This window comes from Dicentrarchus labrax, unplaced genomic scaffold (genome assembly GCF_905237075.1).
Source record: "Dicentrarchus labrax unplaced genomic scaffold, dlabrax2021, whole genome shotgun sequence".
NCBI classification, from domain to species: domain Eukaryota; kingdom Metazoa; phylum Chordata; class Actinopteri; family Moronidae; genus Dicentrarchus; species Dicentrarchus labrax.
In genome coordinates, this window is record NW_026136719.1 from 20,241,006 (window position 1) to 20,266,456 (window position 25,451).

General features: G+C 40.8%; 2 protein-coding genes across 8 annotated transcripts in view; one reads left to right on the top strand and one right to left on the bottom strand.

The window, feature by feature from the left end:
- elp4 (elongator acetyltransferase complex subunit 4) overlaps positions 1-9,792 on the bottom strand; it is a 52,743-nt gene extending 42,951 nt beyond the window's left edge. For 4 of the 7 annotated variants that reach the window (XM_051380489.1, XM_051380487.1, XM_051380486.1 and 1 more), the window contains exons 1-4: positions 9,583-9,792; positions 8,375-8,410; positions 2,827-2,948; positions 1,339-1,473 (exon numbers count right to left, since the gene is read on the bottom strand). In XM_051380489.1, the coding sequence (XP_051236449.1) occupies positions 1,339-1,473; positions 2,827-2,948; positions 8,375-8,410; positions 9,583-9,760 (471 nt within the window). In that variant the 5' untranslated portion in view covers positions 9,761-9,792. Of the gene's footprint in view, positions 1-1,338; positions 1,474-2,826; positions 2,949-4,131; positions 4,299-8,374; positions 8,411-9,582 lie in introns of those variants that run through there. The other 3 variants (XM_051380491.1, XM_051380492.1, XM_051380490.1) reach the window with 3 other exon arrangements.
- A 38-nt stretch (positions 9,793-9,830) lies between these two features.
- On the top strand, positions 9,831-24,272 carry immp1l (inner mitochondrial membrane peptidase subunit 1). Its single transcript, XM_051380545.1, has 6 exons — positions 9,831-9,940; positions 17,947-18,057; positions 18,170-18,258; positions 18,509-18,635; positions 23,449-23,559; positions 24,122-24,272. The coding sequence occupies exons 2-6, from the start codon at positions 17,953-17,955 to the stop codon at positions 24,200-24,202; spliced, it is 513 nt and encodes a 170-aa protein (XP_051236505.1). The 5' UTR covers positions 9,831-9,940; positions 17,947-17,952; the 3' UTR covers positions 24,203-24,272.
- Positions 24,273-25,451: the final 1,179 nt, after the last annotated feature.

Genomic DNA, 25,451 nt, shown 5'->3' on the forward strand with positions numbered 1-25,451 from the left:
AACCCACTTACAACCAACAATGTGCATTTAACTAATTTCTGACAAGAATAAAGCTATTCATAAAGAAAAATAACCTTATTTGTCTTTCTAATATGTTAAATGAGTGTGCTTCACAATACTGTGGTAATGCAATTGCATTGTTTATGGGTCATTCCTCAACATCCCAACGGCAGAGAAGTTAAATAACCACTATGACCAGAGTCTTAATCATTTCTTCACATAAATGTCCACTTCTGGCTGTGAAAGCAAACGTGTCAGGGACGCAGGGGAAGGCGGATGTTTTCCTGCAGCTGAAAGAGAGAGTTTTAGCTCTTCTCTCTCAGTGAAACCGGGGATTCCATTGTTAGAGGGGCCCTTAATCTACTCCTAATCTGGATTAGGGCCCCCGGTGTGTCCCTCTCCTGGCGGGACGAGGGGGTCAGCAGGGCAGGGGGGGTCAGGGGCTCATCTTCTCTTTGTGAGCTAGGCAACCCGCTTAGCGTTCCATCCCCGCCCTGATGGCCTCACCTTTGATCTGATGTCTTCATCGAGAGAGCGACACAGTGGGCTATGCCAGGAGAGGTGTGTGTAAGGGGAAAGTAAGCGTTGACTCTGGGGGTGAATTTGGGATGCAAATCCTCTGGTGAGGCTTACTAGTGGTTTGTAAAGACGATTTTACAGGGGAAGGGGGAGAGGTGAGGAAAGGACACAGATATAAAGAAGTTTCCAGGGAGAGAGAAAGAGGGAGAGGATCCCCAGGGACACACTGTGTGCTGTTAATCCACATAGCGATATGGATTATAGACAGAAGGGGGGAGACTGCAGAGAAGTAGAAGGGGAGGGTCACCTCTCAAAGCGGAAGAAAGAGTGTAGGGCTGCCGACCCTAGCAGGGGGAAAGGCAGGGATTTGGGGGAAGACAGAGGCGCAGGTCTGGGTCATAGGGTTGAGCGAGCAGACATGTCAATGCACAGACTGCAAAGTACTCTTGTTTCCCAGGCTAAGCAGGGGTGCAGGCGTGTGTGTATCTGTGTATATGTGAGTTGGGGACCAGTGAAAAGCCTACCTATTGCCAGCTAAGTGTGAGTAATCTGGTCCAGCTCTGAAAGGAGAGGCTGAGGCCTCATTCACTCCACAAAGGAGTTTAGAAGCTCATGGATTTAGTGGTGGAGACAATTGCCAAACCACTAAGACCAGAGAGCCAGTGCAGTTCTTTCTCATACCATCATTAACAGAGACACATGTTGAACTTTTAATGAAAGTTGCATGATCACAAAGTTACCTATATTCTACTGTATATTCCAGTCAACATATGCTGCCATCATTATAATAAAAAAAAATATAAACTGGCACATGCTCACCTGTACTTTTGGAAGATTCTGATAGCGCCAGGCAATCTTCATGGCATCCAAACTGTCCTGAGGTTCACAAGACAGCCTGGGCTGCTCCACTGGTTTATGGATAGCAACATCATCTAAGATGGGAGCCGGGAGTTCCTGCACAAAATGATACAATTAATATAATAATTTAGAATATGTGGATTGTGAATGGTCAAAGAGACATATTAATTATCCTTATTGCTGTGTATTATTATGCAACTTGTCACAGTATTACAAATACAGTCAGTACAGTTTTATCCATCAGTGCATAATCCACATGCACTCAAGTGTCAGCTTGACAGTACGCAGATTACCTAAAATGTTATGTAAACAAAAACCAGTAAGGTTTTACTGGAGAATGATTGATTTCTTGGCCATGTATAAATTTAACAGGGGTTCTAATGGGGTTTTTACAAGAGCACATGCGCCTGACAAAGCCTTCAGAGAGGAAAAGTATTGCTGTGGCAGCAGTGCGAAGGGAGGAATACCTTGTTGTGGTGCGTCATTGTATCAAACACAATTATATCCAAAGTCTGACTAACACTTGAATTTCTAAAGCTGAACAGTAGATTATTTGTAGAATTCATACTGATTGATTGACAGTTCTGTTCTTGTACTGTGTAACTAGTAAAAATAATCCTTCTAGGCCTGATTCAAAAACATGGTAAGGATGTGTGGGAAATCTGATTAGCTAATGCAATTAAATGTAGGTTTTCTAGAGTTACTGCAGTGCATGTGAACGCGTTCTCCAATTTCCTGCTTTAATTTGATTTCTCCCAATAAGCTGGTTTCTTGAATGCATGTTAACATAATGCATAAAGTACAACCATAGCATCTGAAGATTAGCATACTGTGAATGTAGCTGTGAAAACACTAAATGATGTGATATATCCCCATTGGGAGTCCCCCTCTCTTAATAAGCCTTTGATATGTAAAGAGAGGGTGAGGCTGTGACCCCTCCCACTATCAATCAGTGGGAGAGAGGCCCTCCTCCTGTATGATGGGTGGCAGTCAGCTTCTGGGGCTATGGTCCTCTTCACAGAGTGATGCATCGGGAAACATTTCAACAATGCCACAACCATGCCACCCTCGACCTCTTAGACACCCCTACTGACCCTGACACATCTTGGGGAAAGCTGTGCGCCTAGAATACCTTCTAAATCATGGTCTGACTAGCCTGAACCAGGCTGCATACTGTAAAGTGGGAGCTGATTAATATATTGCGACAAAAAACTACTTCAGCCGTACGCAGAAGTATGCAGTTTATTTCCAACATCTTCTGATGTCTACAAGGTAAACCAAAGTTTTTAAAAATGTCTTTTTGACAGTACAGTAGTTGTACAGGGATAATGTTAAAGTAGGCCTATTGAGGCCATCTTAGTTTCTTTGTGACGGTTTGTCAAACATCATACTTCACAGAACAACAACTTTCGAGAGCTTACAGAATACACATGGCACCTCCTCTCATACCTGTAAGATGTCATCTGGGTTATCATGAGCCGCCGCCACAAAAAGTTCATGTCGACACACCACTCCTTCTGCCAGGAAGTACTTCAAGATCATACGGGAATAGCTGTCATATCGGTCCTCCTCTAAAAAAGAAACAAAACAGCAACAACAATCAGAATTTGAGTACGAGTGAAAAACTCAGATAAACATACACTCTGAAGAAACTGTCAATCAATGCCATACTGCTAACAATATCTGTAGGACCTAAGGAAAGGATTTTGTGATAAAATAGGGACATCGTCCCTATGAAAAATATATCAACCTCAAGTCTATCATTGGATCTTGTCTCATTCTGACCATTCATTCACACACCACAGACCCTGCAGTTCATGACCACATCACAGTTACTGAGTGTAATTGATGTAAGGACCACATTTGGGCTACCTTTTGTAGGGAACAGATGAAGTGGCAGTTGACATGGCACAGAAACATAGGTTTTGCTGTGTGATCTGACTATCAAAGTGGACACGGCATCCTCAGCTCTCTTGTTAAGGTCAGTCCTGTCCCCTTTTACCTATCACTAACCAGCAGTGGAGGTGAGAGGGAGACACCTGTCTTAAGCATTCACCTGACCCCTCAACCTGAATGCAAAGACACCCCGAGTTGTCAGGGCAACTGACAGGAAGAGGCAGAAGTAGGATAAGATAGTGTCTGTCCTCAAAATGTTTTTTTAGATCTGCTTTGTTTGAATCTCTCAGATTTTGTGTGGATTCTGATGGCAATGGCATCCTTTCATTATAATATTTCTAGTGTCATTCACATCAGGTGTATTTATTGTCATAAAAGTAGGTTAAAAGGCGTATAAAGTTATACGAGGGACTTTTAAACACAAAGGGAGAGAGGGTCATTCACAGCTTGGAGTGATGACATTACAGTCTCATTTAGAGGTCTCAAGCATCAAATGGACAAACATACTTTCCCAAAGGTGGCCTTTCTCGGTGCACACAAAGCGGCCACCCGGCCATTCCACACCCCGAACCCACAAAAAAAGGCTGCATCATCACCATGAAACCCCCCCACCCCCCCATGAGCAGGACACATAACTCTACCCAGCATGCTACTGCTGCTTCCTGTCACAATCATCATTTTGAAAAGATTTCATAGGCCTCTCCACACAATGACAAACAGTGGGCACAAGGACAAAGGCAGCAGTGACAGTTAAAGGTAATGGGCATACAGCTGACAGCTTGGGAATGACATCCTGACATGTCATCCTCAAACATCCGGAGAATTCCCCCCTCCCACGTTCCCGGTCTATGTCCTCACCTACGGACTTAGGATGGCCCAGGAAATTCCATGGCTCTTCAATTTGTTGTCGGTGGGGCTCCCTGTTCTCTTATTGATGGGTTTCTAGGTCAGCGGGCCTTTGTGGCTTTCAGCAGGCCCCACAAAGACTCCCAGATGGGCCCTCTCAAGATGGGGCCTATTGTGGCTGTGTTTCTATGGGAGCCTTACAAATGGAACCTCCAGGAGTCATTAGGCTGTTGAGGCGGGGGGTAAGGGAGGGGGTGGGAGGTGGCGGGGTATACGAGCAACAGGGGGTGGGGGACGGTCATATCTTTGAGGTAGATCAGTCACTCTGGACAGTCATGGGATGATTTTTTTCCCCCTTCGTTTCTTTTTTTTGTGCTTATTCCGACTGAGGTTTGGTAAAGAGGGGAAACTCCTCTGCTTCATTTGCCTTCGAACAGCGGAGTGGGAGTGCAAGAGTCCTGAATCATATCTGCTAAAGCTGCAGGGGGAGGAGACAAAATATCTAGGTCAGAGTGTTTTCCCCCTTGCATGAATCTTTGGTCTAGGAAGTGCTATCAGCTCTAATTCATTGAGGCCATACAGCAGGTAAACAAAATACAGACAATTAATGAAAAAGGACTTGAGCTTTAAAATGACTGAATCACCATCGTAAATACTGCTACAAAAACGGGCTATATTAGATTAAATGCCAATTACAAGCACTTGTTCCCATATACTGTATATGTCTGACATATCCCTATGTTAAGCTGTTCCTCTTTATTAATTAAGCTTTTTGTGGTCAGGTAAATTATGTTATGATTTTTGACACTATGACACATTTTCAAACAGATGCACCTGTCATTTGTGAACAGATGATTTGGCCTCTTTTACAAACATTTTATTGCATTCTGTATTGTGTATAGTACCATTTCCATTTCATGTTATTGTCTTTTATATTGTTTTTATGTTGCCTTGCTGCAAAAAGAATTTCCACTTGTCGAACAATAAATAACTCAACTGAACTGAACTAATTGTCATGAAGCGTAAATATATATATATATATATAGTGTTTAGGTGTTTGTAATTGTGATCAAGCAACTTCAGGGTTCTTTTCAATGCATCTCCTGTAGTTTTTTTGGTTTAGTTTAACTTTTGTTATTTGTTGTACTTTGCAACTATTAGGCCTACATCGTTTGTCAGAGTAGTTAATGTGAAAAAATATTTCTTATAGTCTATATAAATATTAAAACTGAAGATAATTTTTATTCAAAGTGCACTGCAAAGCTTTGAAATATTTAAACAAGTAAAACAATTAGGCCAAACGTGACAGTAATTATTACGGTTACATTAAAGGAAAAACACATTCACTTAAACTAATGGAATGAAACCATACATGGTCAACATAATAAGAGCTGGGAAGCTTTGTTCCTTCTCTTACAAAAACACAAGAGATGAGAGATCTTCAGACAGCAGCCATACTGGGCTGATCCCCCTCTGGTTGACAAATCAGGACGGACAGCTCAAGACACTTCAAAGGCAGACAACGACCAGTCTGATAATTTTATGTCTGTGTCTCACAAACAGGCCATCACGGCTAAAGGGGCAGACTGTAGGAGACGAGTGCCTGAAACAAACACAAACAAACACACACTCCAACCCCCCCCCCATCCCACCCACCCACACAACAAAACAGACACACTGTGCACACACACATACACACACCGCTCTTTCAGAGACAAACACAAGAGAGCTCACACACGCATTTCACCTTTACTGTGTCTCTCATTACCAGATGAAACCAACCGTACATTGATTCACAAAATGGAAGGGAAGAACGCATTAGTGTATAATCACTGACTCCTGCATCGATTGGGGGGGTGAATTAAAGGGCAAAGCAATATCATCAGTTGGTATAGGCCTTTGCTACACACAAATTACAGCTTCAAGGGGAAACAAGACTACCTTAACCTTACTGTCTACCAGTGCATATAGCCTAGCCTATGATGAATGATAATAACAATAATAATACAGTGGAAGACATTTATGTCCCTAGAAAACCCACTTGCTTTGAATATACTCCCGAAAACTTCTATAACACATCTGCAGATGAGCATATTCATTACGGATCACAGTGGAAGTGTGAACACCTGGGATTCTAACTAGAGACCTCCAGGTCATTAGTCTATTTGCCATTCTGCTAGACAGTGACACACTAACCACAAAGAGCCTGAGAACAGCCAGACGGTATCATTAGCTGTGGCATGCTAAAAAGTGCTACTGAACTCAGTTTTGGGAGTACATTTAAATTTTAGTCCACACATGAATAGCATGCTAAGGCTACATTTCAGTAATTTCAGGTTAATGCAGTGCCATTTAAAATCTATACATATTAACTGAGAGAGTTGCAAAGAGCTGCAAAAAAACTGAAGACTATAATTCTACAGAGAAGAGCATATATGCATTTTCCTTGCATATAGTATTTAATATTACATGTATATGTATCTTTCTGAACACCAATGCACTGACATCAAACAAAGCCACTTGGCTGTTGTAACGGTACTATATTAGTTGCAACTTTTCTTCCATGGCTCCATTCAGAGCAAATAAAAGAACATGCTTTAATACTGCTTTAAGAACTACTGTATAATGATATCGTATGATTGAGACCAAAAGGCTTATTGTAGTTCAGTAAGAGTTGGTAACAGTGTAACCTGATGTGTATTATTTACTCAAAGTTAGTCTAATTTTACAACAATTTAGGAAATGATCAGCAAAATGACTCACCATAAGATATATTTATAGTATCTACTAATATAATATAATGCTATTAAGATAAGATAAGATAAGATAAGATAAGATGTACCTTTATTGATCCCCCGTAGGATAAATTCAAATTAGACACAGCAGCATAGGGGAATGTAGTGTAAAGAGTACAGACGTGAAAAGTACAATAAGAATCACACTTTATTAAAGGTTCCATATGTACGATTGTGAAGCATTTTACATATTATTTCTATATATTCATCACTTTTTATTGCCACCCTTTTCAACAGGCTGTAACGTAACTTAAAAAATTTGACCTTTCCTAACATTTTTGCTTGCCTGTGGACTGATTATTAATGAACAATCAACCTGTATCCACCACAACACAAAGTCAAAGTCAAAGCTAAAATTACAGCAAAGATTGTGAAATATATCTGGCTACCATTGCGAGCTAGCCACCATATCAAAATACTGTTGGCTGGTAAATTGCCTCGCTTGCCATTTGCAGGTTATTTTGTCAGCTGGCGTTGTTATTCAGCGTGGTTGGGTGTTAGCTGGATGGCTAACATTAGCTTGCTTGCTCGCTAATGTTATTGCTAGCAAAATACAATATGAGTGGAGAGGTTAGTTTGCAAAATTACAAGTGTTGTTATTCTAAATAGGTTTGGCATTCATTTTTCAGCGTTCACTTTCATGTATGTGCATTGAGTGTGAGCAACAGGATGGTGTGGCCCTTAACCGCCACTGATGTCATTATTAACCCTAGAAACCATATATGGTAACTTCCTTATGACAGTTTTTATTACACTTCTATGGTATATTTTGGTGTTTTTTTTTGTTTTTGTTTTTTTAAATGTGATATACTAATATACACTTCACTGTTACGGCTTTCTTTCACAAATAATCTTGATTTGCTTATGGCTTATTTATTACATATTTTCATAGTATATTGATGTGGCATATTTCTTTTGCAGCAGCTGTCTGCTCAGTCCTTCTATGGGAAGAGGAGGCCTGCTGTGCCACAGACTGTTGTTGTGTCAGCCCACCTAGACATCATTGACTTTGATTTTCAGCAGAAGAAACGTCTTCTTATATGTACCAATAACACTCCAGGGTTGAACTTTTAAATTTCCAAGTATTTCAATGAGTGCCCTATAAAGGGTTAACAACAATTTTCTGAAAGTTTCCAAAGTATCCAATGAAATGTGTACTTGAACTTCTTGGGATATACCTCCTCTTCAGTGGGGACCTCATGCTGCATAAGTGAGGGTAAAACAAAAGTCTAACCTTAAATAATAATAAAATAATAAAATGTTTTTAATTCTACTTTAATAATACGTTTATCTCCATAACTGACAGCTGGTTGGTTTAAATGTATAACTGATTCCTCGCTGTCTTATGTCCTGCCCAAACAGCCTGTTTAAACAAGAAATACATCACATTAAAGAAGAAATCACTGCATTTAATAGGACCTTTTTGTTTGTTTGTTCAATTTGACAAGTGAGAGGCTCACCTATAAGAAGTACTGTTCCAACTGCTAAGCCACCACCTGTTTGTGAAGACAAAAAACAAAAAATATGATCAGATTTTTAATACTTTCAGTCACACATTAGACACTGTCTTACTCTGAACCTCTCGGAACTAGCCTAGACATAGCTTGGCCAACCTTCCTTTACTCTCCCTTCCAGTCTGCACGGTTGTGTTTTCATCTTTATTAGAAAATACACCTTTTTAACAGCAGGTATTTTAACTTGTCATAGTAGAAAAAGTAGTAATAACAGTACTGATTGCTCTGTTCTATTCAAGTGTCCTAGTAAGCCATGACAGTGTGACAACAAGCAAAATACTGCTAACATATTATTTATACACAAAAACCTGCACCAGAAGACAGTAATGGCCCTTAACAGACACAGGGACACACCTCATTTCAAACAGGTTCAACATATTCTCTCCTTAAGAACATTAGTTTCTTTACATCATAATGGTTTAGGAACAAATAGAAAGTAATGTCCCTCATAAGATCTACAGACACACTGCCGCATTTACACAGACTCATCATGATCAGGCTTAAGTTTAGCCCAGTTATATCTCTTGTTTTCCCTGGTGATATAACAAATGTGTCAGTTGTGATACACAACTCAAACTGTATGTCATGAATCATCAATCTCATGTTTCAACTTGAAGAGATTGTACCTGATATCAGTAAGGTGGAGTTTGGCTGCCTTGATATGGAAACATGACATGCCAGTTGTATGAAGACATTTGTTTTTTGAGATGACAGCTGTTGCATTAAAATTAACTGAGAATAAACAGGTGTATCAATGTTTTCTTTTTGACTATTTTGGTCCTTGGTGGCTACAATTAGTTCAGAACGCTACATTTCTGACATATGCTTAAGGAGGAAAATCTCTATAGACACAACTGTAAATGTTTTTTCTGTGGGCCACGGACAATTCAATATAAAACTGTAATATGTGAATAGATTATTGTGTATTGTATCAATAATGCTAACGCATAACTTCCCCACTTTAAGTACAGTTTCTCTTGTCCTAACAGCGACACATCTTCATATTCTGTGTTAACCCATACAGTTCCCCTTCGAGAAAATGAACAACACTAATATTCTGCATCCAACTTCAGTGTGTCTAGCTGACGATACATTGAGAAACACTGTTAGCTTCTGTAGCTAGTGCTAGCGTTGAACCTCAACAGCAAACTGACCGAGCAGATAGTCGAGAGACGTGACACCGGTGGAAACTAAGAGCTGTCCATTTTGAACCGACGGTCTGGTACCAGGTATGGAGATTAACCTGCTCCTTGTTTTCTTCTGAAAACTCGTAGTATTGAACGGTGAACGCTCGGCTGAGGGTTTCCCCGCACTGCTCATGGGAGCTGCCATACTGCTTCTAACGTGGTGACGCCTGTTGATGTTTTGGAACGTGTTGTCCAATCAGAGAAGACTTTGCTGGTGCTCGACCAATGAGAGCAGCGATTGTAACGGAGCCCTTGGACGCTGTGAAAAGGAAGTGGAATTTTGTTTTGAACTGCATGTTCGGAGGAGCATTGAATCACCCAGTAGGTGAGTAAAGCTCTGTTGATTAAGTCACTTTATTTATTTGTATTCTGTTTACAAAAACCTGAGTGTGTACGTACTTGGCAATGATCCACAGCTGTTCCTTCCATTAAAAAGTCACCTAACGCATGGCTTCGACTCTGACCTTGTTGGTTCATTGCATAACACAGAACCACAATATTGTTTCATTGTCTCGTTTGCAACCACAGACCATCTCTTGGTTAGCAACCAGGCAAGAATGAACTACAAAACTGTAAAACTATTATAATGTAGGTGCGAGAATATTTGATATATCACGCCACGAAGGCCCACTGTATATAAGTCAATAAAAGAGAACATAGCCTACATATATGCATGCGGAAATGATGTTCAGTAAGCAGGAAATCAGTCGTACACTAAATTACTTCGCTGCATAATAGATTACTTTAAGTGCCACTATGTTTATCACACACACAGCAACCTGTAAATGAGTGATCTTACTCACAACTGTATGTAAAGCAGCCATAACTGCCAGAGTTTGCTTTTTATGATTCACAGTGTGTGCAGATATTTAATTCAACACACCAAATAGCAAATTACTACAATATAAAACGTTCTTTTTATATTATAAATGTTTAAATAGAAAAGAAATGCTTGTTGCCGGCAAATGCCAAATGCCAAAATTAGTATCTTATGATGTTGGTCACAGTGTATCACTATATAAAGTACTGTGCTGTAAGAGAGTATATGACTTTATCCTATTATATTTACTATTAGATTAGATTAGATTGGCCTTTGTAGAACCGAATTTAGGAATCTGTTGGTCTACTAACTAACATGCTTAGGTTATAGTAGGTCTTATGTAATGTTATATAATAAGTCATTAATTGCAGTTGTACAAATGCATCATGAGTTATGTGCCTGTGCACGTGGTAGCACCAAACACAGTTTACTTGTGGGTATATACACTGCAGTCATTTTAAGATGACAGTGACATACACTGTGGATCCCTGTGCATCACTTCCCCAATCACATTCAGTTTGGAGGGCTCAGGAGGTGCTGTGGATGGATGTGTTGAGCTCCAGCAAAACCTTAACAGTTTTGAATTTGAAAATGAACATCACATGGGTAAATGAGCACATGGTTTAAAGTTGATAATGCCAACACAGAACAGCTTACAACAATTCAGCTGAGTGTAACCTAATGATGAGCTGCTGGTATTCTCATTTTTAAATTGGAGCATTTTAGATCCAACTAGTCTTCTTGAAAAGGTAGGTGGAAAATATACATTAGATATTAGGGCTGCACAATTAATTGAAATATTATCGACAAGATTCGACAAGTTCGCAATTTATTGATAAAGGTAAAATGTATGACAAAACAGTATTATAATGAACTACTATAGTGCTGCAGAGAGCCCTGGTCTATAAATCGTTTGAGAATGGGTACTATAATATTGTAGATTTTACCATTGTTAAAAACATTTAATTTAAGTGCAGTAATTACATTTTATATAATCATTGATCTAATTTTGACTTGGAGTTGTTCAGAATACTCTCTTAATATGTTATTAAAAAATACCAAATTGGCATTCAAATATGAGCCTATTGTGCAGCACAAAATCAATTATTGGAACATTAGAATCTATGTAAAGGTCCAGTGTGAAACCTTTAGGAAGATTTATTGACATAAATGAAATATGATATTCATAAGTATGTTTTTATCAATGTATAATCACCAGAAAATAATAACTGTTGTGTATTGTTAGCTTAGAATGAGCCGTTTTTATCTATAGGGTTATGGGGTCCGACTGTATCTGTTTCTACTGTATCCAAAAGTGCCTCTAGAAAGGGCCTTTGACATTTATTGCAAGTTTTGAGACCACTCTACTTAGCTACATGCTTGGAACAGGAGGGTGAGGTGAAAAGCTTCAGCAACTACATTGGTAGATGGGGCGGCTGTAGCTCCGGAGGTAGAGCGGGTCGTCCACTAATCAGAGGGTTCAATCCCCAGCTCCTCCTGCTGCATGTCAACGTTTCCTTGGGAAAGATTCTGAACCCCAAATTTCTCCAGATACTGTAAATGTATGTGTGTGAATTCCCTTAGTTTCTGTTTCTGATGAGCAGTTGGTACCTTGTGCGAAAGCTGCTGCCATTATGTGAATGTGTACAGATGAAGTGAAGGTGATGTAGTGCACAACGCTTTGAGTAGACGGAAGACTAGAAAGGCGCAATATAAGTTCAGTCCATTTACCATTTAGATGCCACTAAATCTTGCACACTGCTTGAGTACATTTTGACTGCCCCTCTGTGTGCTGAAGTCTCCAACATTAAAACTGATCACTCTCATGATAAGTAAAATACTTTGTATTCATGCATGAGTTTGTTCAGGTTTGGTCAGCACTGAAATGTGGAACGCAGTGTAGCATTTTGTTCAGCAGCTAATTGATCTATTTCTTGGGAGACTTTTTTTTCCAGAGGATTATACACTAATGAAAACATACTAATGCCTGATATATTCAATTTCTGCCAACAGATCCTCCTAATTGTTACACACTGGACCTTTAAGCAAATGCTGGAGGAAAGGCCAGTTTCTTTTGTACTGTATAATGTCCACTATTAATACTGGCTGACTGATGAGAAGTCGGTCTAATCCTTAAGACAGCTGTAAAAAAGCTTTGTGTGGCAGAGAAAGGCCAGAGGCAGCACAAGATCACAGGATACTGTAAGGCTCCAGAGGAAGTAATAGCCCAACTGCTCACTTTACAAATGCTCTCAGCAGAGGCAGTCCTGCTGTTTTGACAGCACTGTTGAGATTTATATGTGCTGACAGGAGACCAAGGGAATATATCATGACTGACAACACTGGGCATTGTGGAAAGCCTATATGAGACGCATAAGATGCGCTGACTGACCTGCATCTCAGAAGGAGGAGAGCCTGCTTCAGCAGTGCAACGTGCAGGATGTAGCAGTACACTGCTGTGGACATTTCTGCACATCCTCTGCACAGTGCCAGTCACCTCATTTCCAATTCTCTTAAATCCCAATTTAACCCACGCTGTAGTACAATTCAGTTTGTGGTAGTGTAAACACAGTAGGCTAACTGTACAAAAATAATACAGTCCCCCCCCCGCCTTTCATTGCGTCAGTGTCATCTACGCATGTGTGTGTTTTTCTGCAGTGTTTTTGTCAGTTTTATCACTCTCTGAATCTGATTGAGCTATATAATGGCAGTAGTCATAACATGTCAGACCTTTCCTGGTCAGGGTGTTTTGGTTTCTTCAGTATAATTGTGCCATCAGTGTGGAACTGCGAGAAGCGGGAGACTTCTTTTGTCCGGGGGATGTAAGATTATCATCAGCATGCAACATATTTGTTTTGTTAGCGTTGAAAGTAAAGTAATATTGGGAGCCCGGTTAGCTCAGTTGGTAGCAGCGGCCCAGGGTTCGAATCCGACTTGCGGCCCTTTGCTGCATGTCATCCCCTCTCTCTGCCCCCCTTTCCTGTCTGTCTTCAGCTGTCACTGTAATAAAGGCAATAAAAGTTAATAATAATATTGCCACAAGTGCAAAAAGCAATGGGTTTTGTACACAGCTAGTTTTGTCTAAGGATTGGACTTTTTTCCATTTATTCCACATCTTCCACATCATATCTTTATTTTGATTTCCTGCTATTTGTTTTTTTGCAGACATGCGAGGCATATTTAGCTTGACCTACAGGACAGAAAAAAATGAAAAAATACATAAAACATGCTCATTTAGAATGAAAGGAAATCACATTCTTAAAAATCATAGGTTTGCTTTTGGGTTGAGGTGTCTGTCATTAGCTAGTGTTAAAATATAGCAGGCTTTGTCATGAGCTGGTGAGTGCAAAACACAAACTCCTTTGTCAATCTGATACAACATCAGATAAGATCTCTCAATTCTCTCAGCACCAGGCCAGCACCACGCGTTTGCTTGTGGTCAATACAATAAGGCTTAGTGGCTGATTTTTCCATTCTGTCTAATTGGCTGGGGACTCTGTCAACCCACACTTCCTTTCAATTCATAGCAGTTGTATTCATATCACTTGGCTATTATTTGCTCTGGCTGACCCATTGATTGTAGGTTTAAACCCTCAGCTCCTCAAATAGTAACCTCGCTCAGCTGTTTCACGGCTGTGTTGCCGTTAGCAACAATGAAAAGAGCAATATGGAGATCAGTTGCTTCAATTAAGCCTCTGATAAAAGGCAGACCTAGAAAAGATGGGGGCTAGACATAGTACTCTGTGACTGGGACTTCTACATCTGTCACCCTCCATCCAGCCAGGTGCCTGTGTCTAAATCAGCAGGATTATCTCTGATTGGACTGATAGTTGAAACAGACCCCCCTGGTTGCCTAACCTCCTCCTTTTTATAGCTCACATTAAGATCAAATCAAGCTCTGCGCAACAGGACTAATGCCCCACCCTCCTCTGCCTTCTGCTGCCCAGAGGAGAACATCAGAGGTGGGATTCGTTCCCTCTCCAGTGCTGCCTGCTCCTCCAGACTCCCTTCCATCTGGGATCCTCAGGGAGAAGAAGAATATCTGACAAGGGGCTTGTAAGCCTCTTAGCCCCCCTGTTGCCCAGCTCTCTCTCAGCCCATGTTTTCCTAATTTAGTTGTGTAAGGAGTCCACTGCAAGGGCCTTACGCACTGTTTGGATTGAGATTCTCTTTGTGGTTCTAATAGACTGGCCATGTATATCAATTAACACTATTCAGCCAATGGCAGGTTCAGATCTCTTGAGACCAGTAGCGGTAATTCCTTTTTGAATATTTCCTTATGGCTTCAATAATGTGTGTTTGTTTAGGTGTCAATTTTGATATGTTCTTATTGACTTTGTTATAAACTTTTTAGTTTTTTTGCTTGCTGCTCCTACACATACTGTATTCCTTACATAGTTTCCAGTGAAGTACTCCAATGATAATTGGCAAAGGCCTGTGGAACTGGCTGGGTAACTTCAACAAATTATCTTTTTTTTTTTTCCAATTTTTTGTTGATTTGAAGCAGAATGTTTTATCTGCATAAAAATCATTGTGGATTTTTTTTAAATAGAAATAGTAATGACATTGGCAGTAGTTATCTGTAAATCACAACCTTTAAGAAATGTCGTATGTGTTGATGGACTGGCTACCAGCCATAAATGACAATTTCCTTAAAGATTAAAATATTGCCAAGGTCAGTACATTGTTTTCATCCTGGAATCGTCACATTTGATGTTGTGAAAGAATAATAACAACTTGCCCAATGCTTATCAGTTTTCATTTTCCCGTGGATGTGTCCGTCATAGTGACGTTCAGGAAACCTCTTTATTTGTGTTGATGCAGATGAAAAACACCTTGTTCACATTTTATTTTTGCAGTGTTTCAAATTATTCACTTAAAATGCTTTTGACAGCTGGGTGGACACAGTGATAGGCATCCCTACCACTGCTGCACTGCTCATGGATGAGATTTAAAAAAAATAAATTAATTAATTCATCTACTTGTGATTGCTCTGCCCTGAGTGAAATGGGGCTCCCTCGGTAAGAGGATCACAGAGTTAAACACACAATGGTGTGTTTCCATCGGTAGCTATTCATTTGGGATCCCCCTCTTTTCCCCACTGTAGCGCTGTGCTGTGACCACAGGAGGCCGGTGGCCACAGATGGTTCTGCAGAGAGGGCCTGCACTGACTTTCTTTGTTTTCCCATGAACATGTTTGGCGTGTAATCCTGGATTAACAGAGAGACTTTGTGTTAATTTACAGCTGTAATACAGCATTCAATTAATGTTGGTACTCCCCAACACACACACACACACATGGGCTGGGTATTAGGGGCAAGAGATAGTGTGGGTTGCCTGACTCTATGCTCGGGGGAATTAGAGGTAATAAAGATCCAATCAGAGGTCTCTCTGGATGTCCACCTCATTCTGACTCCCAAAGGAGTAACTGCAGCTCATATATACACTTTGTATGAAACACATAGGTAATGCTATTGTCTGTGCACATTCACACCACATGCACACACACATAGACACACAATATCAATGACAGAGGGTGCCTCAGAAAACCAGGCGGCTGCATATGGACTCTCTTGATATCAGTCACTGGCTGTGTGATCTTGTTATGCAAAGTCCCTTAATCCCTACCTATGATGAATGCACACTGGAATGGAGGGGGGGGGGAGCTGAAACAGAGATATGAGGGCAGCTGTAAGGGAGGCTGTCTACTGTGCTTTGCGAATGAGTGCTAGCAAAAAGATTCCTGATCCCCAGCCTAGCAGAAGGGAGAGCACATGTGAGATCATGTCTGCAAGTGCATTACAGTATCGCAATGACAGAGATGCTGGTGGAGGAAGCTGAGAGCAAGACAAATAGATCTGAACATGACGCCTTAGTGTAGACCCGAGATTCACATTAACCTTTAGACCACTTGCTTCCCAACAGAGGAATTATAGGGCCAGAGGTGTTATTGTACCAGCTGTGGCAGGACTGAGTTTATAGTTCCTGTGGAACATAACAAGAGACCAGAGCAGGCTGTGGCTGGAAAGGGGCACCTCATTTGAGTGTATATGAGTCCCCCTTCACCTTCTCGAGCACTGTCATTCACAGTGGTGGCAAAAAAAAAAGCAGAGGGTTGCCAGGGGTGATCAGGGAACAGAGGGAAGAGCGGAGAAGCAGCACACAAGGAGGTAAAAGGATAGAGTTGGTCTTTTTTGGATCAGAGACGATGGCGAATGGGCCAAAGAGACAAACCACGCTAGCGATGAAAGAATAGATAGAGGGTTTAATAGGTGGAATATAGTTGGCATGAATGAGAGAGCATTGTGTGTGTGTTTGTGTGTGTGAGAAGAGCACAGGGGGGTAATGGGATTAGGGGTAACACCTTTGGCAGGGCTGGGAGAGCCACCTGACACCCGGTCTGTTGGGGACCTGGGGAGAAAGGGGGGTGGAGGTGGTGGGGCAAGGGAGAAGTTGGGGGTCTAATCCATGTCCATCTTTGGGAAGTCATTCCCAGAGCTCTGAGGATTTGGGGCTTTGGTTTCCGCTCTGCTTGGTTTGGTTAATAATACCCTGGGAGGGAGAGAAGACATGGAGAGAGAAAAAGAGAAAGAGACAGAAGGAATAGGGGAGACGGAGAAAACGATTTCTTTACCCTGTGGTGGACTGGCAGGACAGCGGCATGAGCTAAAAATGTTTGAAGTGCAGACTAACCTCCAAGCCAAGCTGTATCTATTCTTTTCTAAACATACAGTTTCAGTCTGTTTGTGTATGTGTGTGTGTGTGTGTGTGTGTGTGTGTGTGTGTGTGTATTTGTGTGTGTGTGTGTGCGTGTGTGTGTGCGTGTGCAGGTGTGCCTGCGTACACACACTGTGCATGACAGTGTGTAAAGATTTACTTACTTTCTTCTGTCCATCCAACAGGTTGCAGCTCGAGTAAAAGTCAATAACCTGAGTGTGGCTGGGATGTTTGCTCAGAAGACACATGCTTAGTCCTTGTGTGTGTTTGTGTGACCGAGAGTGTTTACCGGGGCGGGTGGGTGGACGGGTGCTGGGGGTGTCTCTGTGTTTCTATGGTACTGACAGAAGTTGATAACCGCTCTAATGATTGCGGTGGTAGCGGAGGCAGCACAGTGTCAGGGACTAGCTGCAGACAGTGCAGAGCTGCTCGGCTGGACGTGTCACAGCTTCTGTGTTTGTCCATCACCTGAGCGCAAGGTGTTGATTGGTCCATCCTACACAGGATCAAAGTTCAGGGCAGTTTTTTGCTGTGAACTGGCCGCTCAGCCTCTGAGAATGAAACACCAGGGAATGTGCCATCTTAGCAGTAGGCCAACTGTGACAACCTTGTCCACACCTTTACAAATGAAACCCCAAACAGCTTTTGTTTTCAAAAACCCTGTGAAGTGGCATAAGCCTACCATAAATGGATCAAAGCAGTGAATCATTTACTCACTGCTGTATAAATTGAGCATTTCACAGCTATGTACACTGACATTGTGCCATAATGTATGGTTGTGTTTTGTGCTGTAGGTGGAGATGTTCCGCAGTGTGCTGCTGAAGACCTTGGGGTTTGTGGGCTACACGGTCCAGTATGGCTGCATTGCACATTGTGCCTTTGAATACATTGGAGAAGTTGTGGTGGTTCGTATCATTACAATTACAGAACTAATGACTTTTTCTTTTCAAATTATATGAATTCATCTATGCACAAGAAATAATTGCTTTTTTTGTTGTTGTTGTTTGGTGTGGGTAGTGTTCTGGTCCATCCATGGAGCCCACCATTGTCAACCATGATATTGTCTTCTCTGAACGGATGAGTCGTCATCTTTGCAAAATACAAAAGTGGGTTCCAGTCAGTGGATTTATGTGCAGTAGGCAAAAAGAGGACACAGTAATCATTTTGAAATATATATAATCAGTTTACACAATTTAACACAATTTACATTTTTTAGGCCATTTAAGGATTAAAGGAAAGAACGGCAGCATTTTACTACAAATACCATAGATAATATGAGACATTTATAATTTTCTGTGAATGAATGCACTCTGCGTTGTTACAAATGAACTGATTGGGATTATGTTTTCTTTTCAGGGGTGATATAGTAATTGCAAAGAGTCCATTTGACCCGAATATGAACATTTGTAAAAGGGTAATTGGATTGGAGGGTGACAAGATCTGCACAAGTGGCCCATCTGATCTGTTCAAAACCCACAAATATGTGAGTATGTTTACATCCTGGTAAGTGTCGTGCTTTTCAGCTGCTCTTCTTATACATCCTGTGATTACCTGCTTTACCAAGTATGGTTCCTGGTGGCAGTTTTACTGTTACGAATCCAACAAGAACCACTGTCTTTTTGTAAGGGGAAAAAAAGGTTAAAAAGTTACAGTAAAATAGAGAATGAATGAAGAATGTGTTTACAACAAAACACTTGATAGTTTGACAGAACCTCTATGCATAATGCAAAACTGTCTCTCAGTTTTTGGATTTCTTTGTCTATATCCTATCATAGTTGTTTACATTTTAGACCGCACACATCCATTTTGTGTCATTGGTCAAAATATCAGCTTTTGACAACACCTATATTTCCTCAGAACAGTGATAAAACCAGAGAGTGAGCAGGGGTTCTGCTGCTGAAACCACTGTCATTGCTTTTCTATTACTACTCTCCCCAACGCCCACAGCTCAGGCCTGCAATCTCTCTGAAGCCTGTTAGAGTTAGTGCCAGCCGAATGGACAGACTGATGGGTGGGCGGAGGTGTGTGTGTGTGTGTGTGTGTGTGTGTGTGTATGTGTATGTGTGCGCGCATACGTCCGCGAACCAAAGGTTGCGTTTATGTTGCATGTTTTTGAATTTATTGTGTATTTTATAGACTATGGGCAGACTGTTGAATGAGTTCAGCAAAACACAGCATAAGGCCAAGCCTGTAAGTGTCATTCAACAAATCAAACAGGAAATAAAGAGGTTTCCTCTTCTTCTAGCTTCACCTCCACATACAGAGGACTGAACTTGTAATACACTGCGTTGTGATTCTGGGGTCCCAGGATGTAGTCAGAAGTTTCAGTTTAAATCATTTTTAAACTTGCCACCAGATGGACAGCTACTATATTTTGGTATGTCCATCACGTTCAGGATGAAGCTTACTGACTTCTATTCATTTTGGATGCGCCCTCACTCAATTCACTTGTATCTCACAGCTACCCAAACCAATCAATAGCTGATGGTATCTTGGCATGGCACGGTATATTTGTTGTTGGTATGTTTCAGGTTACTTTGTAAATCTTCAAAGCTGTACATTCCTTCACCTGTTTCCAATGAATCCCAATTAATTAAGTCTACTTCTCACTAATTGGTTTAGTGTATATTTTAGGGATCTAATCAGGGTTGCTGAGACTGATTTTAAAGGGCTTATTGTGCAACAATGTGATTTCTCAAACAGGAATTTTGTAAATAGTGTAGCTTTATCAAATTTCAAATGTAACCCTTTATGTAAAATGGACAGCCAGTGTTTTCATGATACTCCCAACAAAATGTATTTTTTCTTGTCTTTTCTTGATATTTCTTCAACCATACATCATTCCGGGATAAATATATCACTCTTTTTGGCTGTGTGTACTGTGGCAATTTGACTCAAATCAACTTTGAGATTTGAAAAAATCTCTACAACTAAAATTCATACAAGTGAGATTTACATTAGCTATGGTGTGAAAGTACATACAAATAGTGTTCCTCTGTTCACTCAGTGCATGTGGTGAATCCAACAGTTCAGGGTTTTTTTTGTCTGTAGTTTAGAATCTGTTGAAGAACACAGTACAGTGTGTACTGTCGCCACATCTGACTGTTTTTGTGTTGGTACTGCTTTACCTTTGTGTCCTACATGCTGTTTTTATGGAAATGTAAAACTGCTTAAAAAAGGTACTGATTCATGACAATGTGGCACTGTATTTAAATGGCCCACCATTTTTTCAAATGCTTACAATCCAGCATGTCAGTTCTATTAATTTTATCTGATCAAATTATTGTTTTAATTTGTAAAATAATGCAGGGGGAGGCGGAGGGAGACAAATATTGCATTTGTTAGCATAAGAAAGTGAGCTTGTGTCTTATTTTTTGTCGCCTATGTTGCATGTATATTTGTAATACTTTTCTACTCTAAACTGTTACAGTTGTCAGCTTCACAGAAGAAGCAGATGAGAAGCTTGAATCAACCATTATATTCGTCCTCATAAAGCTGATTGTCACTAAGTATTTGTTTTATATCATGCAGCCTAATTTATGCTTCCTGGTGTTAATTTTTTTTAACTCCCAGGAGGAAAATCACTTGCTTTATGAAAGTGTTTGAGGTAACTGACAAAATACCCGCTGTTCACATAAATGTTTGGGCTCCCTCAGGGATTTAGTTTCTCCCCAGAGGATGTATGTGTTTTTGTGCGACTATTGATGGTGTGAGGCATTATGGGTGGACCTGTAAAGATGAATTTTGGAAGGCGGTGTTAGACCCTGTCATCACCTCCTTTTTTTGTTCTGACAGACAGGCAGCTCCTCTCCGCCCTCAGAGATCCAACAGCAGACTAATTGCCCTGTCACCTTTTAGGAATCATTTCTGTGCCTGAGCTATTGTGTCAAAACAATGACACTTGATCCTTAATATTATAGCAAAGAGAGCGGGAGAGAGAGAGAGAGAGGGTGACACAGAGAGAGAGCGATGAAATGTCCCCATACGTTCTGTTCTTTGCAGTAAACATAGACAGAGTTCTATGATGAAAGACGAGTAAGTTTAGATTAGTAAGCCTGTATGTATTTAAGCTGAACATAATTCACCGCCTTAATCATGTTAACATAATGAGCACTGTAATTGTGTGGCTGTTAAACAGCACACCTCCACTGTGACGAGAGGCTCCAGTTTCGGTGCTTCTCGACACATCTCTGACAGGTACACAATGCCTGGTGTCAACCCAGCCTACAACCGCAGGACTAGTGCAATCTCAGCCATCCAACACAGCAGAGCGGATCAGAGTGACTCCACATCTATATCTAATACTGCAAATCTTTGTTGGATCTTTGAAAATCTGTGTGGTTGGAAACAAAATCTGTTGATGACAGTTTCATCTGTCCCGATGCCTAAATCGCATGTCGATACTGTTTATATGCTAAAATGGTGAATTACTCAGGTATTTCCACACCACCCCGTCTACAGAAAACCTTCTTAAATGCAAAAAAAAGAGACGCTCACGGTGCTGTGGCTATTTACAGGTGCTTGAAACAGCAGTTGTCTTTGAAAGGCAGAGTCAAGGAAGGTGCACTATCTGGTTACACTTCTGCTCTGCATCAACCTAGTTTTAATTCAGAGGTTTGCCTTTGACTTACTACGTTTTTTTTCTTTCTCCCCTCGTTCACACACCTGCGACTTGCAAGGTGATACGCATAAGCTTTTATCCTCATTCGAGCCACGGTATGGCAGGTCAAGTTTCAGACCTCTTCACTTTCTCACTTTTCTGAAATACGGCCTGGTTGATCCTTAGAGGTACTTTTGTCTTTACTCAGGTTTGGGTTTCTCTTTGAGGTCATTTGTTTAATGGGGACTCAAAATCAAAGTGCTTTCTTTTGCTGTTGTTGATCAGATTGATTGACCTTCATAGTGGTGGTTACATGGAACAGAAGTAATGTCAAGAAACGCTTCCTTTTTTAAAAATTAAGTTTGTGTGTGCACGGTGGTTTCACCGTATTCTGGACAGACACTTGAAACGTCTTAATCAAAGCTATACATCATTAGGAAGAGCACAGTGACGATGATGGTTTTTTTCTTTTTTTATTAAAGAGGATGATGCACAGAAACAGGGGGTTCTGGTTTGGCAGATGACAAACGGTGGTGTTTCTTTTTCTTGTGCTTGGGAGCCAGCATATGTTACCATGTTAATGAGGTGTAATGGTGGGAATCCAGCATGCTGACATATGGTTCTCAGATGACTCCTTTAATGATATTCATTTGTGTCGTCGTTATTCAGTGAGTTGTTTACCTCATGTTAGGTCAACATGTCACTGGCTCGTGATTATGTCACATCATCTGTCTCAATTATTGAATATGAAACAAAACGCAGCATCTCACAGTAGGACTGAAGACTCTAATCAGAGAGCCGGGTGATGGGAATAAGGAACACGAGCAGAGGCAAAGATGTGACGTCACCTCACTCTGGATAATATTCTGTTTCTGTTCATGTTATTCTCTTTCCTCCAGAGGACTTTTGCCGTTAAAAAGTTAGGCAACACAAAAATAGACTCGTGGATTGTGATGCCCATTATGACAATATAATGTGTTGTTGATCCTGTCTGCACATATAGGGGGGACAGCGCACTTAATTAGGGCCTTGACAAGCCTACTCTCCTAAAGTGATGAGATTAATCATAATTGGTGTCACTGTGAATTAGAGCCCGCTTGGATGACCGCCCCACTGGCAGGTCGGACCGCAGTGGAGACCCTTGGACACTGCTGCTAGCCGCAGCTTAGCCCTCTATAGCTCCCTCTTTCCCTCTCCATCTCTCTCTATGTCTCTATCTCTCTCTCTCTCTCTCTCTCTCTCTCTCTCTCTCTCTCTCTCTCTCTCTCTCTCTCTCTCTCTCTCTCTCCCTGCCCTGCTATCTCAGGCCCCTCTCTTGCTTTGCCCTCCCTGGGTAAGAGGGGCGCAGATCTCAGCCAACAGCCTAATGACCCCGTTTGAAGTTCTTCTAAATCCCCCCCGACCCTGCCCGTTACCCATGACCCCTCTCCTAAGACGGTTCGGGGTTAAAGAGGGACGGGCAGGTTGACGTTAAGATAGGCTGAGGAGGGAGGGAGGGATGGCTTAGGTGACTCGTTGGGGGTAGGGGGTGGGGTTAAGGTGGATTCTCACTACATTATAGGTCAACTCCCTTTTACATGTTAAAGTTAATTAGTGCTGCAAATGCTGATATTTGCTTTCTGTTTGATGTATTTTGTTGTGGGGTAAAACATTAATCATTTTTTGCCTTCTTTCCGTGTGTTGGTGATGTTTTTAGGTTCCAAAAGGCCATGTATGGCTAGAAGGGGATAACCTTAGGAATTCCAGTGACTCAAGGAGCTATGGCCCAATTCCCTATGCCCTCATCCGAGGGCGTGTTTGCTTAAAGGTAACAGGCAAGGTGTACTGTAATGTTGTCATGTGTTTAAAAACAATACCATAAATGTGTTATTTTGCAAAACCAGAGAAACTAGGTTTCTCTCATATATGGGTTCTAACAGAATGAGGTGTTGAGCTCCATGGTGGGGTTTTTTATTTTCTTCATTTGGTTTATCATCAGTCCAGTATGGCCATTTTAAACACAATTCAGAGACATGAGTCAGTTGGAAGTTCAAAGCAAGTGTGTCTGATTGACCAAAGCCTGGATAACATATTGTCTAGCTTTCCATTCTGCTGTGTTGTCATGTCACTGGATGTCATAGCAACCACGACCCTGGAAACAGGTCAGCCAACCTTCTGTCCATCTGATTGGACAGCGGCACTCCACTGGAGGCCCTATTACAACAGCTGACGAAATAACAAGATCTTCTATGAAGTCAAACACATCATTAAAAGCCCTATTAGCAAATGCGTGAGATAAAGTGTGGTACTTAATGTCTTTTATTTTGTTATTCTGTGAGTCTTATCTCTCTTTTAACCCACTGTTTCCCTGCACCCTTTGTCCTATCCAGCTTTGGCCGCCACATAGTGTTGGGACCCTCAGTGAAAGCCCAACCAGACGGATCATTAAAACTGATTCAGACTCAGATTGACTGATTCAGTGTTCATACTGTACATTACTTTGTTTTCAAACATTTTTGAATAAAGCTGATATTTATTTAACATTTTATTTTAAAAAGTGGTTGTTCTTTAATCATAGCGATTTAAACAGGCTCACACTCTGTATTTCGAAGGTATGTTTTTTTGGGAAAGATGCTTTGCAATCGTAGAACCTTTTTTTTACAATTACTTTTTAATTTGACTGTTTTACAACTGACGAGGCCTTTGTCATATGGGGATTCCAGTGTGTTGGCTGTAGCTGTGCAGCACTGTAGGATAGCATAGTGTGAGCAGTGAGTAAAGCTGTGTCTCTGTAGAACTGCTAATGGCAGAGTGACAGCAGAGGAAAAGATTAGATGCATGATCTTTATATTGAAGATCATGCTCATTCACTAATAAGACACACAAATAATTAAGTTTTAAATAAAAAAAATTAAAGCACAAATCATACCGAACAGTATATTGGTATGGCTACTTGGTTGAATTTAATTGTTTTATTTAAATTTTTCTGAAATGCACCTAAGCCACATATTTGTAGGATATTTGTGCTTTAGACAGGGATATATGTGTACAAACTATGACCTCAGAAAAGACCTGTCTCATTCCCTTAAAAAAAAAGATGTTATTAATTTCATGTTTACCCTTTCTTAGTATTATGGTAAAACAAAAGCTCTCTTATTGTTTAATATTTCATTAGGCTGCCAAGGCAATTGAAAAAATGTTAACATTTCCCATTTAACCATACAATATTAATAAGCACTTAGTAAGGGCCTCGCTCACCACTGAATACACTGTGTGTTTGTGTGTGTGTGTGTGTGTGGAACCAAATCTGAGTCTCACACATAGTATGTTACATGCACTCAAGACACAGCGTTATTGTCAGCTTTCTGTAGTAACCAAATGTTGAGTGAACATGGTTTCTGTTATCAAGGTATGGAGAAAATTGGTAAACACAGCCACTGAAGATTTCTGGTGGAGAAACCTGACCTCTTGATCATAAATACAATACAATGCACAATTATTCCTAACAGGTCTTTTACAGGAGCACATGTGCATGACATGGACTTAATAGGGGAAGTAGTAGTGTGGCAGTAGTGTATTAGCCGTACAGCCTGGTTTTGTATTCAAAATAATTAAATTCAAAATCTGAATAATACAGAAGCTAAAATAAATTATTAATGTTTTCACTTCTGAACAGCAGGTAAAATTCAAACACAAGCACACACACAGGAAAAACTTCTC